Source organism: Pelecanus crispus, chromosome Z, assembly GCF_030463565.1.
Source record: "Pelecanus crispus isolate bPelCri1 chromosome Z, bPelCri1.pri, whole genome shotgun sequence".
In the NCBI taxonomy this organism is placed as follows: Eukaryota; Metazoa; Chordata; class Aves; order Pelecaniformes; family Pelecanidae; genus Pelecanus; species Pelecanus crispus.
The window spans coordinates 12,591,398-12,606,325 of NC_134676.1; the positions used below are offsets into that span (position 1 = coordinate 12,591,398).

The 14,928-nt window shown below is 59.7% G+C and overlaps 1 protein-coding gene across 1 annotated transcript in view; it reads left to right on the forward strand.

Moving 5' to 3' along the window:
• The window catches only part of TLN1 (talin 1), a 28,811-nt gene that overhangs the window by 13,563 nt on the left and 320 nt on the right, over nucleotides 1-14,928 (forward strand). Inside the window, exons 24-55 of the mRNA XM_075726137.1 lie at nucleotides 14-142; nucleotides 263-365; nucleotides 442-650; nucleotides 745-864; nucleotides 1,027-1,224; nucleotides 1,557-1,696; nucleotides 1,796-1,889; nucleotides 2,059-2,148; nucleotides 2,319-2,441; nucleotides 2,629-2,772; nucleotides 3,106-3,267; nucleotides 3,356-3,496; nucleotides 3,750-3,931; nucleotides 4,427-4,559; nucleotides 4,682-4,783; nucleotides 4,907-5,077; nucleotides 5,241-5,390; nucleotides 5,514-5,615; nucleotides 5,728-5,847; nucleotides 6,147-6,293; nucleotides 7,218-7,384; nucleotides 7,630-7,813; nucleotides 8,081-8,206; nucleotides 8,517-8,633; nucleotides 8,713-8,898; nucleotides 9,007-9,114; nucleotides 12,109-12,214; nucleotides 12,356-12,480; nucleotides 12,778-12,903; nucleotides 13,050-13,112; nucleotides 13,369-13,551; nucleotides 14,246-14,371. Coding sequence (XP_075582252.1) covers nucleotides 14-142; nucleotides 263-365; nucleotides 442-650; nucleotides 745-864; nucleotides 1,027-1,224; nucleotides 1,557-1,696; nucleotides 1,796-1,889; nucleotides 2,059-2,148; nucleotides 2,319-2,441; nucleotides 2,629-2,772; nucleotides 3,106-3,267; nucleotides 3,356-3,496; nucleotides 3,750-3,931; nucleotides 4,427-4,559; nucleotides 4,682-4,783; nucleotides 4,907-5,077; nucleotides 5,241-5,390; nucleotides 5,514-5,615; nucleotides 5,728-5,847; nucleotides 6,147-6,293; nucleotides 7,218-7,384; nucleotides 7,630-7,813; nucleotides 8,081-8,206; nucleotides 8,517-8,633; nucleotides 8,713-8,898; nucleotides 9,007-9,114; nucleotides 12,109-12,214; nucleotides 12,356-12,480; nucleotides 12,778-12,903; nucleotides 13,050-13,112; nucleotides 13,369-13,551; nucleotides 14,246-14,371 — 4,377 coding nt within the window. The remainder of the gene's footprint in view (nucleotides 1-13; nucleotides 143-262; nucleotides 366-441; nucleotides 651-744; nucleotides 865-1,026; nucleotides 1,225-1,556; nucleotides 1,697-1,795; nucleotides 1,890-2,058; nucleotides 2,149-2,318; nucleotides 2,442-2,628; nucleotides 2,773-3,105; nucleotides 3,268-3,355; nucleotides 3,497-3,749; nucleotides 3,932-4,426; nucleotides 4,560-4,681; nucleotides 4,784-4,906; nucleotides 5,078-5,240; nucleotides 5,391-5,513; nucleotides 5,616-5,727; nucleotides 5,848-6,146; nucleotides 6,294-7,217; nucleotides 7,385-7,629; nucleotides 7,814-8,080; nucleotides 8,207-8,516; nucleotides 8,634-8,712; nucleotides 8,899-9,006; nucleotides 9,115-12,108; nucleotides 12,215-12,355; nucleotides 12,481-12,777; nucleotides 12,904-13,049; nucleotides 13,113-13,368; nucleotides 13,552-14,245; nucleotides 14,372-14,928) is intronic.

The window sequence follows — 14,928 nt, forward strand, 5'->3', positions numbered from 1 at the left end:
TCTCCCTTCGCAGGCTCAGGAGGCATGCGGACCCCTGGAGATAGACTCCGCACTGGGTCTGGTGCAGAGCCTGGAGAGGGACTTGCAGGAAGCCAAGGCAGCTGCCCGTGACGGAAAGCTCAAGCCTTTGCCGGGAGAGACGGTGAGGGCACGGGGAAGGGCGGCACGGGGTGATGTGGGGGGGGCATTGGGGTGGGGAAGCCATGGGGGTGGAGGCTGGAGGTGCAGCCCACCAGCATGTCCCCACTTAATCCCCCCGCAGATGGAGAAATGTGCCCAGGACCTGGGGAACAGCACGAAAGCTGTCAGTTCTGCTATTGCTCACCTCCTGGGAGAGGTGGCCCAGGGCAATGAGAACTACACAGGTACTGGCCTCCACACTGGGGCTGGGAGAGGGGAGGGGACCACACTGGCAGCTACTGACCTCTCTATCCCCCCCAGGGATTGCTGCCCGAGAGGTGGCCCAGGCCCTGCGCTCGCTCAGCCAGGCCGCCCGCGGCGTGGCAGCCAGCACCCCTGACCCACAGGCACAGACCGCCATGCTGGAGTGCGCCAGTGATGTCATGGACAAAGCCAACAACCTCATTGAGGAGGCGCGGAAAGCAGTGGCCAAGCCTGGTGACCCGGAGAGCCAGCAGCGCCTGGCCCAGGTAGGGGGAGTGGGGACCCTGGTGCCCCCCTCCAGCCCATGGGAAGGGCATGGGGCTGGCCGGGGGATGGTGACCGCTCTTTAATTCTCCGCAGGTGGCCAAGGCGGTGTCACAGGCTCTGAGCCGCTGTGTCAACTGCCTGCCGGGGCAGCGGGATGTGGATGCTGCCATCCGCACGGTGGGAGAGGCCAGCAAGAGGCTTCTCACAGATTCGGTGAGCTGAGCAGGGGCGGGAGGGCAAGGGGGAAGCTTTGTAGGGGTGCGAGCCAGTCTGTCCACACCAGGTTCCTCTGTAGCATATCCCCAAGCATGTGCCAGATCCTCATCCTCCATCTCCATCCTCGCTGCCTCTCCTAAGCCCTCTCCTTGCCTCCAGTTCCCTCCCAGCACCAAGAGCTTCCAGGAGGCGCAGAGCCAGCTGAACCAGGCGGCTGCGGGACTCAACCAGTCCGCCAACGAGCTGGTGCAGGCGTCGCGTGGCACCCCTCAAGACCTGGCCAAGTCCTCTGGCAAATTTGGGCAGGACTTCAATGAGTTCCTGCGGGCAGGAGTGGAGATGGCCAGCCAGTCTCCGGTGAGAGCAAATGCCCGTTGGGTGATCCTGGGTACGGTGAGATGTTTGGGGTGCCTGGGAAGGCGGCTGACCACAGGCAGGGTGGACGGGCAGCAGTGATTAGGGTGGCTGTAGCCAATTGCAGGTGGTGAGATGGGGTCTGGGGCTGTGCAAAACCGCAGCAGCAGGAAGAAAGTTGCTTGGGTTTGTTCAGCAAGTGTTGCCACCGTATCTTTGCTGTTGACGGACAAGTTAGATGAAGGGAACCGGCTCAGCTGGAAAACCACCGAAGACCCGGGGTGGGTGTGGAGCTTGGAAACCTGGTGCAGGTAACTCTTCTTGGCTCCTTGCAGAATAAGGAAGACCAGGCACAGGTGGTGTCGAACTTGAAGAGCATCTCCATGTCCTCCAGCAAGCTGCTGCTGGCTGCAAAGGCGCTCTCCGCCGACCCCACGGCCCCCAACCTCAAGAATCAGCTGGCGGCAGCAGCACGGTAGGAGGAACCGCTCCCTGTGAGCTGTTTGCTGTAGCAGTGGGTCCAGGTGGCAGAGCTGGCTCTGATCTGTGGGTCTTTCTCCCCTGTTCCCGGCAGGGCCGTGACTGACAGCATTAACCAGCTGATCACCATGTGCACCCAGCAGGCGCCGGGCCAGAAGGAGTGTGACAACGCCCTGCGGGAGCTGGAGGTGGGAAGCCATGTCTTGACGAGACAGTGGAGGGGCTGAGATGTCTGGGTGCTGAGATGGTGGGGAGGGGGGAGCTGCACCCCACTGTGAGGGGCAGGAGGGAGCAAAGAGGAGGTGCAAGTGGAGGGCACAGCCTCTTCCCCTGGATGTGACACCTGTGTCCCTGCAGACTGTGAAGGAGCTGTTGGAGAACCCCACCCAGACTGTCAACGACATGTCCTACTTCAACTGCCTCGACAGCGTCATGGAGAACTCCAAGGTGAGCCCTGAGCTGGGGGTGAATGTTTGGGGAAGGATGGGGGGTTTGGGAAGGATGTGGAGGCAAAGGTGAAAAGTGCCTCCTCCCCTGTCGAGGAAGCACAGTGAGCTCTGACCCTGGGAGCACTGCGGGAGGTGGTCTCCATAACCAGTGTGTGGTGCATCCTGCAGGTGCTGGGCGAGTCCATGGCTGGCATCTCCCAGAACGCCAAGAACAGCAAACTGCCCGAGTTTGGCGATTCCATCAGTGCCGCCTCCAAAGCTCTCTGCGGGCTGACGGAGGCAGCTGCCCAGGTGAGACATGCTTGGTCCCAGCCCTGAGCATTATCCCTGGTGCATAGTCACCGTATGCACCCTTCTCCCTGCCCCTCCAAGCCTGGCCCTGTGGGATGGTGCTGCCAGCCTCCTCTGCAGCCTGTGCCTGCTCTGAGCCTCCCCACCATGTGCAAGCTCTCTCTCACTGCCTCTCTCTTGCTCCTAGGCTGCCTACCTTGTTGGGGTCTCAGACCCCAACAGCCAGGCTGGACAGCAGGGCTTGGTAGACCCCACTCAGTTTGCCAGAGCTAACCAAGCCATCCAGATGGCCTGCCAGAACCTGGTGGACCCTGCCTGCACCCAGTCCCAGGTGAGCATGAGATGGGGCACCGTTACGGGCATTTTTTTGCACAAAAGGGAATGTGAGGCTAGCTGGAAGAGCTGCATCCCAAGAGCTGGTCAAGATTATGGCTAGTGTCTCATCAGGCCCCATCAGCTGTACTGGGAACCAGCTGGCAGCTTTGGTGCAGCGGGGACAGTCCAGATGGGGGGCTCTACGGGTGCACAGGACCTTGGCGATCCTTCTTGGATCCCAGGAGGACCCCTGTGGTCAGTGGTGCCCCATGTGGGGGGCCGGTGGAAAGGGAGAACTGTGGGATGGGGAGTCACAGTGGACCCCGCCTTAACCTGCTCTTCCCTGCAGGTGCTGTCAGCAGCCACCATTGTAGCGAAGCACACCTCGGCCCTGTGCAACACATGCCGCCTGGCCTCCTCCCGCACTGCCAACCCTGTGGCCAAGCGCCAGTTTGTCCAGTCAGCCAAGGAGGTGGCCAACAGCACGGCCAACCTGGTGAAGACCATCAAGGTGCGCTCTCCCTGTCGGGGCACAGTGGTAGGATTGGGATTTGGGGCATGGTTGGGGTTGGATAACTGCTCTGGTCTCTCCACGCCAGGCTCTGGATGGCGAGTTCAACGAGGAGAACCGGGAGCGGTGCCGTGCCGCCACTGCCCCTCTCATAGAGGCTGTGGATAACCTAACGGCCTTTGCCTCCAACCCGGAGTTTGCCACTGTTCCTGCCCAGATCAGCCCGGAGGTGGGATGCCGCAGGGGCAGGGAGGATGTGGCCTGGCTGTGACAGGGGCTGCTGTAGGGTGGGGAGGAGCTGTTCCTCACCCTGAGCTTGGGATGGGGTCCCAGTGCGGGGCTGGTGCCTTGGGGGACTGTGATGGGCAGGTGGCAGCAAGTCTTGGGCTTCAAGGGGCTGCTCCAGGGTGAGGGTCGCAGGGGAGGGAGTAACTTCCCATGCACAGTCCCTTGCCTCACCAGCCCATCGTCTCCCTGTGCAGGGGCGCAGAGCCATGGAGCCCATTGTGTCTTCAGCCAAGACCATGCTGGAGAGCTCTGCTGGCCTCATCCAGACTGCCCGCTCTCTGGCTGTCAACCCCAAGGACCCACCGCAGTGGTCGGTGCTGGCTGGCCACTCTCGCACTGTCTCGGACTCCATCAAGAAACTGATCACCAACATGAGGTGAGGAGAGTCCTGCCCACTTGACAGTGGCCCTGTCCCTGCTCACAGGTACCCCTGCTCTGAGCGAGTTTTGGCTCATCTCGCAGGTGCCCCTGCTCTGAGCGAGCACCCCTGGGGTTGTTTTGGCTCATCTCGCAGGTGCCCCTGCTCTGAGCGAGCACCCCTGGGGTTGTTTTGGCTCATCTCGCAGGTGCCCCTGCTCTGAGCGAGCACCCCTGGGGGTTGTTTTGGCTCATCATGTCCTTGGCTGCTGCTGGCGGGGGGAGGCGAGGAATGGGACGGGAGATGCCGTCCCTTTTGTCCTTCATGGGAGCTGCTCCTCCAGCCCTGGCATGGGTTGATGGGAACGCATGGCAGCATGCCCAGGCCCTACGATGCTGGGTTGCCCCAAAGCCCAGGAGAGGGGTCCTGCCCCTCACCGGCACCAGCCCGAGGCTGGGGGTGAAGGGATGGCATAGCACTTGCCAGCACTGGGCTGATCCATCTGTCACACAGGGACAAAGCTCCAGGACAGCGGGAGTGTGATGAGGCCATTGAGGTCCTGAACAGATGCATGCGGGAGGTGGACCAGGCCTCCCTCGCTGCCATCAGCCAGCAGCTGGCCCCCCGAGAAGATATCTCCCAGGAGGTGGGTCAGGGATGTGCTGCTGCAAGTTTAATGGGGGCGGGCACCCTTCCCCCTGGCTCCCAGTGGCGCATGGTGACCCCAGCCATGCTGCAGCCTTATGCAGTGCCCTCTCTTTGCAACAGGCTTTGCACAACCAGATGATCACGGCTGTCCAGGAGATCAGCAACCTGATTGAGCCCGTGGCCAGCGCGGCACGGGCCGAGGCCTCGCAGCTGGGGCACAAGGTAACATGGGGATGGGGAGCTGCTGACAAGGCGCTCAGTGCACACGGAGGAGCTCATGGCGGGAGGAGAGGCACGAGGCAGCCGGGGTTGGAAGCTGCTGGTGCTGATGCTGCTCTTCCGTAGGTGTCCCAGATGGCTCAGTACTTTGAGCCACTCATTATGGCAGCTATTGGCGCTGCCTCCAAAACACCCAACCACCAGCAGCAGATGAACCTCCTGGACCAGACCAAAACACTGGCCGAGTCTGCCCTGCAGATGCTGTACACGGCCAAGGAGGCTGGTGGGAACCCCAAGGTGAGCAGGAGGGGCACATGTCAGTGGCATGCTCCCCTTCACATGTGGGTGCTGCATGGTGCACATGTGTGTGCCAGCCACGGAAACCTGGGGTAAGTGTGCAGCATCCCTGTTGGGAGGGGTGCCGCTGCCCGCCTTCCCTCACTGTGTCTCGTCCTTGCAGCAAGCTGCCCACACACAGGAGGCACTGGAGGAGGCCGTGCAGATGATGAAGGAAGCGGTGGAGGACCTGACCACCACCCTGAATGAGGCAGCCAGTGCTGCAGGTGTTGTGGGGGGCATGGTGGACTCCATCACCCAGGCCATCAACCAGGTGAGGAGAGCATGGAGAGGACCTGGCCAGGGCTGGGGGTGGGAGAGAGGAAGAGTCAGGGTCAAACCCTACAGGGTTTTTGGGCTGGAGCTGGAGCCAGAGCCTCCTGATGGTCTCTTGCAGCTGGACGAGGGGCCGATGGGCGAGCCAGAGGGGACCTTTGTGGACTACCAGACCACGATGGTGAAGACGGCCAAGGCCATCGCAGTGACTGTGCAGGAGATGGTGGGTTGTCGCTGCAGAAAGCGCTGCCTGCCGCCCAGGCAGGTGACCACCCTCCTTGCTTGCCTGTCCCAGCATAGGGCCCCTCCAACTCCTGCTCTTCTCCCATCGGCAGGTCACCAAATCCACCACCAACCCGGACGAGCTGGGCATACTGGCTAACCAACTCACCAATGACTATGGGCAGCTGGCACAAGAGGCCAAGCCAGCTGCGCTCACCGCTGAGAACGAGGAGGTGCGAGCATGGGGGGGAAGTGCTGGAGTGTGCAGTGGGGCAGAGCAGGGTCTCCTGGGGCGTGAGAGCAGAGGACAGGGGCACTTGAACCTCCTGTCAGAGCTTGGGGCAGGCAGCATTCACACCTCCCCTGCAACACGGAGTGGAAATGTGGAGCAAAGCCATGTTTCCTTTTTCCTTCTCCTAAGTGGGAGGATTGGGAGGGAGGGGCTGGGGGAGTGGCTGGTGTTTCCCAGTGAGTATCACAGGTGCCGGGCTTAGCTCCCTGCTGCCTCTCTCACACATGCGTTCCTCTCTAGATCGGCTCCCACATCAAGCGCCGGGTGCAGGAGCTGGGTCATGGCTGCGCCGCCCTGGTCACCAAAGCTGGAGCCCTGCAGTGCAGCCCCAACGATGCCTACACCAAGAAGGAGCTGATAGAGAGTGCGCGCAAGGTTTCTGAGAAGGTGAGCAGCCCGGAGAGAGGCGCAACAGCATAGCAAGGTGGGAGGGATGCTGGGTTGAGCCATGTGCCCTTGAAGCCACCATGCTGGGTCCTGTTGGGCTCTGCTGGCTCTCTCAGCCATGATCCCCTGCCTGGCTGGTGGATCCCCCTCTCCAGGCACTGTAACAGCAGCTTGTGCTGTGATGGGTGAGTGCGATGTCCAGGTGCTGCCTGCCGACGTACTGGTGATGGCCTGCCAAGGGAGACTGATCTGCACACTAGTGGCAGCACAAGGCTCTCCAAATTAGCTCTTGCAGTGGTGGGCATAGCGTTTGCTGTGTCTCCAGCAAACCTGCAGCTTGTGCTGTGTGATCAATATCCCCTTCATCTTTTGCTGGTGTGGTGGAAAGCATCCTGTCCATGAGTCAATCTAAAGAACATACTTTGGAATAACAGATGAAAACATGGCTAAAAAACTCCAGTTGATAAGGCAGTGATAGAGCAGCAAGGCTTGTAAGCAAGAGTACAAAAGCAAAGCACTTGTTCATAGTGCCTGGCACATGCCTGCATGCTCAGGACCTCCTGCAGGTCCTTCCTTTCCAAGATTGTTCCATCAGGAAACTTGCTCTCCTACGAGTGCTTGCCCAAGTACAGAAATTGTGTTTAGCAGCTAAAGAAGGAATGAGCTGCGATGTTCTGATGCCCATCATGCAAACCTTATTCATTTGGAAACTATCAGAGTCCAATATCTCCTGGACCCCCAAACACAATAGGTAGAGGGTAAAAAATAAATACGTAGAAGCTAAGAAGGGTGTCCAGACCACGTGATTCCCAATTCCCCTCCTTAGTGTGATGTGGCTCCATCCTGGCAAGTGTCAGAGGATGTGTGTGGTTGGAGTTGTCTGAACCTGCTCTGCTCCCCAGTCACCCTACTCGTACCCCGCAGGTGTCTCACGTGCTGGCAGCCCTGCAGGCTGGGAACCGCGGGACGCAAGCCTGCATCACAGCAGCCAGCGCCGTCTCTGGCATCATTGCTGACCTCGACACCACCATCATGTTTGCCACGGCAGGAACCCTCAACCGGGAGAACTCGGAGACCTTTGCTGACCACAGGTACCCAGGCACCTCATCCGGCCTCTGTTCAGCCAGAGACAGTGGGGTCAGACTGTGTCCCGTGGTCTCCCATCTTTCTGAGCTGTGGACCAGCTCCAAGGAGAGCTGCAAGTTCAGGTCATGCTGACTCTGTTTCCCCTCCAGCTTGTACATACAGAAGGCAGGGTCCACAGTCTCTCTACACCCCAAGGACCATGTGTGCGTGTAGAGGGCTGTGTCCTCTCTGACTCCCTTCTTCTCCCCAGGGAGGGCATCTTGAAGACAGCCAAGGCGCTGGTGGAGGACACCAAGGTGCTGGTGCAGAACGCCACGGCCAGCCAGGAGAAGCTAGCCCAGGCTGCCCAGTCCTCTGTGTCCACCATCACCCGCCTGGCAGAGGTGGTGAAACTGGGTGCAGCCAGCCTGGGATCTGAAGACCCAGAGACTCAGGTGGGTTGGGAGGTGTGGGGTGAACGGAGGCTGCTCGTAACTTGCTTGAAGGGGCTGAGGGTTGAAGGTGTTGTGTGGTGCTCTGGGCTGGACTCTGCGAGTCATGGAGAGGGCTGGCTGGGCTTTGGCTTGTGCTGGCTGCGCTGTATAATGTATACGTGTATACTCTGTGTCCTGGGGTTCCCAAATTTCCCATTGCTGGGCCACAGCAGCCCCAGGCTGAGTGTGACTGTAGCCAAGCTGTGGTCCTGGTCTTGCTCTCCTCAGGTAGTGCTGATCAATGCTGTGAAGGATGTCGCCAAGGCACTCGGGGACCTGATCGGTGCCACCAAGGCAGCTGCTGGCAAAGCTGGGGATGACCCTGCTGTCTACCAGCTGAAGAACTCTGCCAAGGTCTGAGCTGGGCATGATGGGAAGGAGGGGATGGGGCAGAGGGGGCTGGAGAAAGAGCGGGGGGGCTTCTTTCTCTGTCTGCGAGCAGGAGGACAGCTGAGGGGCAGTCAGGGCAAGGTAGGGAGGAAGGGGCACATAAAAGGTGGGGCACAACGTGCAGAGGAGGCGTTGGTGGGACAACAAGATGAGGTGCAATGAGTAAAGTATGGGGACAGGGCCATTTTGGACCAAACCACGAGGGAGGGACAGGTGCCAGCAGCAGCCCAGAGCTTGTGTGGGGCTTCACCTGGCTCTCTCCTCCTTTCCACAGGTGATGGTGACGAATGTCACTTCCTTGCTGAAGACAGTGAAGGCTGTTGAGGACGAGGCCACGAAGGGGACGAGGGCGCTGGAGGCCACGATAGAGCACATACGCCAAGAGCTGGCAGTGAGTACAGCTGCGGTGCTGCGGCTGCTGTCCCGCTCGCCGGCTGCCCTGTGCCTCACCGCCGTCTCTCGCCTTGCAGGTCTTCTCCTCCCCGGTGCCTCCTGCCAAGGTCTCCACCCCGGAGGACTTCATCCGTATGACAAAAGGCATCACAATGGCCACAGCCAAAGCGGTGGCCGCTGGCAACTCGTGTCGGCAGGAGGATGTCATCGCAACAGCCAACCTAAGCCGCCGTGCCATCGCAGATATGCTGCGTGCCTGCAAGGTGGGGTGGGGAGGGGACGTGGGTCTAGCATGGGTTTGTGGGTGGCTGTGTGTGCTGGCAGGGATGGTGCTGGATGTGAATCGGGGCTTCCCTGTCTCTGGGTTTCAGGAAGCCGCCTACCACCCGGAGGTGAGCGGGGATGTGCGGCAGCGGGCGCTGCGCTTCGGCAAGGAGTGTGCTGATGGCTACCTGGAGCTGCTGGAGCACGTGCTGGTGGTGAGTGTCCCTGCCCCAGTTCCCAGGGTGGGCAGAGGCTGCCTGTGGATGCCAGGGTGCTCCCCAAATCCCCAAGGGCCTCTGGGCTCTGCACCTCCTCCCACTGAGGTCTTTGCACAGCCCCCTTTCACTGCCTGTGCTGGCACAGCACGTGGCCAAGCCCCTGCCGTGGAAGCAGATGTCAGAGAGATGAACAGGCTCTGAGGAAAGATATTTGGCTAACAACAGATGGAGATTAACTGGACGTAAACAGATGGAGGCTGGAGATTTGATAACATAGGAGCAAAATCCTGAAGCAGCTTCCAGTAAAAGTGGTGGGAGTAAGAGACTTCAGGAAGTGTGAAGACAGAGCTTGTTAAGCTCTCAGCAGAGTGGGAGATGGGCAGTGCCTGCGACAGCAGAGGTGATGACTGCAAGCGCCAGCTGCACCCTTTTGATCCAGTCTTCCTCCATCAGAATCCTCCAGAGGACTTCAGCTGGCTGCTTTAATTAGCTCTCCTACAAGTTGAGTGTAGTTTACAAGAAGCAAATTAAGACTGTAGAGTGGTGGAAAGGATCCTTCCAGCAGTTTGCATTCTTAGCGAGACCACAGAGGTGGAGTCAAGGGCACTGGAAGGATGCGCACACCCAGCCCGCAGAGCTGTGAGAGCCCTCGAACTGGGGTCAGGGCAAAGATTGAGGGCGAGTCAGCTCTGTGGCAAGGTTTCGCTAAGCTGGTTAGAAGGGCTTGGTGAGAATCTGCCGCTCAGGTTCAGCAGATAGAGGGCGGTGGAGCTCAGACTGTGGTTTCCTGCAGGGAAAGCCCCTTTGAGCAGAGGGTAACCAGGACTGGCAGCACAAAGAGGAGGTGGGGAGGAGTCGATGGCTAGAAATTGAAGCTGGGTGGAGGGGAAGTCAAAGGGTGGTTTTATCCAAAGGAGGTGACCAGTTGGGGTACAGTTCCAAGGGGAGCAGTGAGTTTTCTGTCCTCTGCATCTACATCAAATGTCTGTCTGGAAGATGCTTTAGCCACGTGTAAGCCATGGCAGCCAAGGCTGGAGTGCTGAGGAGAAATTCTCTGGCTGACCTGTTGTTAACAGATGATTGCACTAATGACTTGGTGTGGCAGTGCCTGAGGTCAGCCTACTTGCAGGAACATGCTATTCCACTGTATTTTGGGTGTAACTGTCCAGCTGCCATGCAACATCTCTTGAATATCATACATGGGTGCATCCCATGAAATGTTCAGTGGAGGTGCATCTTAGTAAGCTCGTAGCCTCCAGGATGCCTTCAGCTCCAGACAGAGACCACTTAGCAGTTTTGAACACGTTGTCAGAGCAGATAGCAGACTTAATAACATGGCACCTAGTCTGGATGCGCTTATGAGGGCAAACCAGCCATCGCTGTGTGGGACTCGGAGCCACATGCAGCTCTTGTGACTTTACTGGGATGGCCCCATGCAAGTCCAGGATAAAGCCATGACACCCCCCACCCAGCCTCCACAGCACTCTGGTCTGTGAAGGCAGGAACGAAGCACATGGGTCGTATTTATCAGATGGCAGCAAGTTTCTGAAAAGCCACGAGCAGGAAGGATGTAGGGGAATGGGAGGGGAGATGGTGGATGCGATGTTGCCTTGCTCCCTGGCAGCAGCAAGTCCATTGCTCTGTGCTGCATCCCCATGGGAACCAATGCCTTGCACGGAGCATGAACAAGCATGGTTAGGGTTCAAGACAGAGGGTTATTTGACTTGGGCTGGAAAACGTGGCTGCCGGCAGAGGAGTGGGAAAGCCTGCATATTTCACGGGGGAGGGGAAGGAATTTGAACCTCCACGGGGACTTGGTATTTAGTAACGATAGGTCTCTCCCTCCAAAACCAGAGAGGTCCGGTGGCTGAAAACTGCAGTGAAGCAATTCAGGGTGGGGAGAAATAAGGTGTAAAGTGGGGTGAGGAGGAGAGCAGCTCCATGGCTGCTCTGGGTGTAGCTAGCTCCTCTGGCCATGGGAGCTTCATCCGGGTGCCCCGGCTCCCCCAGCCCTGTGAGGCTGAAGTATGAGCTAATGATGGCAGCACGGCTCCCCGCCCGGGACCTCTGATCCTTCATTCCCACCTCTCCTCCTGGCTGCCCTTCATCCCCCCCACCTCCCGACAGCACCTGCCTTCCCCTGCCCTCCCCATGTCCCCCGTCCCCAGCGCCCATGTGTCCCGGACAGGGCGTTCACTGCTTTCTTCTCTCTCTTCTCCCTCCCTCCCTGTCAGCCGGTGAGTAAGGCGACATTGGGGTGCCTGCTGGTGTCTAACCTCAGCATGAGCCTTGCTCACAGCGTGTCTGCGTGCCCAGCTCAGTGCTGGGGTGGCACTTGCGTGTGTCCACAGGGACCCCAGGGTCCGTGTGTGTGCGTAGGTACTCACACCCGCTCTAGCTGATGGGCAGCTGCCGCCTGTGCGCTGCAAGTCGGGCCAGCGGTGAGCTCTGCTTGTGCGTAGGGACCCTGTGTGTGTGTGCACGTGTGTGCTGTGGTGTGTGCATGTGTGTGTCCCCACCCCGATGAAGGACCCTCGTGGCTCTGCCTGCCACCTTGTACTGGTGGGGCCAGCCCTCCTGGGCTGGGACGTGGCTCCAGGGTCCCTACCTTTGCCCAGCTTCTGTTTGCAGAGAGATCTCCAAAGTGGGGACAGCGAGGGGGAAACGCTTCTGGAGCTTGAAATGCTTTGGGGGGGGAAGAAATCCTGGAGGGGGGATAGCTGCTGAGTGCAGGAAGGCTTGTGCTGAGGGTCCTGTGTCTGCGAGAGATTCCAGAAGCTGTGAATGCAGAAGGGCTAAGGGGAAGCTCATCCCATCCTCGGGCAGGAGGAGACAAGCCAGGGTCACTTGAGAAAGCATCACAGACAACGCCTGATGTGTACACACATGGAGGAGCTGGGGGATCCCACCCTCCTTCCCTGGGGAGCACACCCCAAACAGACCTATGAGGTCCCCCTTTTCCAGGTGCTTACGTTTGTTCCTTCCCCACAGATCCTGCAAAAGCCAACTCACGAGCTGAAGCAGCAGCTGGCAGGCTACTCCAAGCGTGTGGCCAGCTCTGTCACCGAGCTCATCCAGGCAGCTGAGGCCATGAAAGGTAAGGAAAGGTCCTGCTCAAAGGGGCAGGACCGAGGGCTGGGATTAGGGTGGAGGGCTCAGCAGCTCATGGAGGAGGTAGGACAAGTCAGAAGTGAGGCTGCATGCAGGTTTAACCTGCCTCGCTTCCCATTTTTTCTAGGGACGGAGTGGGTTGACCCAGAAGACCCCACCGTCATTGCTGAGAACGAGCTGCTGGGAGCAGCAGCTGCCATTGAGGCTGCAGCCAAGAAGCTGGAGCAGCTGAAACCAAGAGCCAAGCCCAAGGTAGTGGTGCTGAGCCTTGGCTGACCCCCATGCTCAGCTTGGGGTGGGCTGGGGCTCTCCTGCCTGTGCTTCAGCCAGGTGTGAAGCCCCATCCGACAGCTGGTCCCTCTTTCTGTGCTCCTGCTGCCTCCCACATCCCCAGCTGGACTTTCCTCAGGCAGCCTGCACCCTCCTGCACCCCACAGCCCTTAATCCAGCTTTATATGTGCCCCCTCAGCCCCCTACAGCCATCATCCTGCCCTGCTCCGTCTGTCCCAGCACCCCTGGCTGGGCCTCACACCCCGCTTTTGCCCGCAGCAAGCAGATGAGAGCCTGAACTTCGAGGAGCAGATCCTGGAAGCTGCCAAGTCCATTGCTGCAGCCACAAGTGCGCTGGTGAAGGCAGCCTCAGCGGCCCAGCGAGAATTGGTGGCCCAAGGAAAGGTAAGGCTGGAAGAGGGAAACAAATAAGAAAATGTAGGGCTGTGGTGGGTTCTCCCTTCTCCTGGGGCTGCTTGTAGCCTTCATGCCCATGGCAAGGGGTGCATGGGGTACTGAGCCTGCCTCACCCCTCCTCTCCTTCCTCACAGGTGGGCGCCATCCCCGCCAATGCAGTGGATGATGGACAGTGGTCCCAGGGACTCATTTCAGCCGTGAGTATCAAAGTCATGTGCAGGGGATAGGGGGGACCCTCCTCGTGGCTCCTGCTGCAAAGATGAGGATGCTCTGCTCTTGTGCTTCTTGGTGGAAGAAGCAGCCATGCTTCTTGCTCCCTCTCCCACCAGCTGAGACACAGCATTGAAGCTGGTTGTTGCCATCCCATGCCCCACAACCTCCTTGGGGCCAGTCAGGGCATACTCTCCCTGGGGGAGGCTCCCGTACCCTCCCTGACAGCCTCTCTCGCCGCAGGCACGCATGGTGGCTGCTGCCACCAACAACCTGTGTGAAGCCGCCAATGCAGCGGTGCAGGGCCATGCCAGCGAAGAGAAGCTCATCTCGTCTGCCAAGCAGGTGGCTGCCTCCACAGCACAGCTTCTGGTGGCCTGCAAGGTGAAGGCTGACCATGACTCGGAGGCCATGAAGCGGCTCCAGGTGAGTCTTGGGCTGCCCCTCCAGCCCCACCTGCCTCCTCCCGGCTGCTTGAGGGGTGGGTGGGAGCGGGGTGAGGGCGCGTGGGTGCTCCCCAGGGCTCACGCTCCCTGCCTGCATGCCATAAGCGGGGAGCTTACTGGAGTACAGGCTCCAGGTCTCTTGGACTTCCCTGCTAGCTGTGTGCCAGGTGTGTGAGTGATGCTGGGCTGCTGAGCCCAGTGGCATTCAGGGATGATGAACTGGCACAGGAATGCCCCAAATGCATGCACTGCACCACTGGCATTCTGAAGGTTGATGTTTGGGGGGCATATTTTGTAGCACCCTTAATCTTCATAGGTCATAACAGACAAGAGGTTAATGCCCATGCATTGGGGGATTAACACAGGGTCCCAGTGCTGGTCCCTTGGGGCCAGGGGCTGGGAAGGGTCAGCAAGGCTGCCCCCCACAGTCCCTGCCCCACGGCTCAGACAGGAGCCAGAGGCTGGCTGGGAGCAGCAGTGCCTGAAATGGTCATGAGCAGCTGGCAAGGCAGCAAGCCATGTAAAGGAATCCCTGCCTGCAGCTCCCAGCATGCCTGGCTGCTTCTCCTGCCTGCCAGCCTGGCCTGGGGCAGGGCTTCCTTCACCCCCCCTAGGCAGCAGTCGTACCTTGGGGCTGGAACTTACGCTGCTGCTCCCTGCCTTCCCTGCTGCAGGCCGCCGGCAACGCAGTGAAGAGAGCGTCGGACAATCTGGTGAAGGCAGCGCAGAAGGCCGCTGCCTTCCAGGACCACGATGAGACGGTGGTGGTGAAGGAGAAGATGGTTGGAGGGATTGCACAGGTGAGGAGCGGGGCCACTCTGATGGGGCAGGGGCGGCTGTGGCTGCCACCGCAACCTGTGTGTGCCTGTCTCAGGACCATGTCCTACCGCCCACCAGATTGGGGCATGTTTCCAGAGAGCCTCACAAAAATGCTGTGGGTGCACCCATCCCACCCAGCACCAGATAAACACTGTGGCTTCACCCTCGTCTGCCACGTATAGCAGCGGGCACAGCCCGTGATGGTGCACGCTCCCAGGAGTGCAACGCCCTGGCTTCTCCTTGGTGCAGTACCTGCGCCATCCCTGTGTCCGTCACACGTGTGAAGGGCAGAACATCAGCTAAGGGGTGAGAGCTGCCCGGTGTGGGGTGCCACAGGTCCCAGTGCTGCCTCCTGGCCACAGGCTCTCGGCTGAGAACAGAGCAGGTGGGCCTGAGCCCCAGGAGCTGTGCTGCTCCCCGTTATCTCCAGGGGACCATGGTCCCACCGCAGGGACCACTGCCCTTGTGCCTGGGGCCACACCAGTCCAGGGAGGCTGTGGCTGTGATGGGGGAAGCAGCAGCCGGAGAGCCTGGCTCT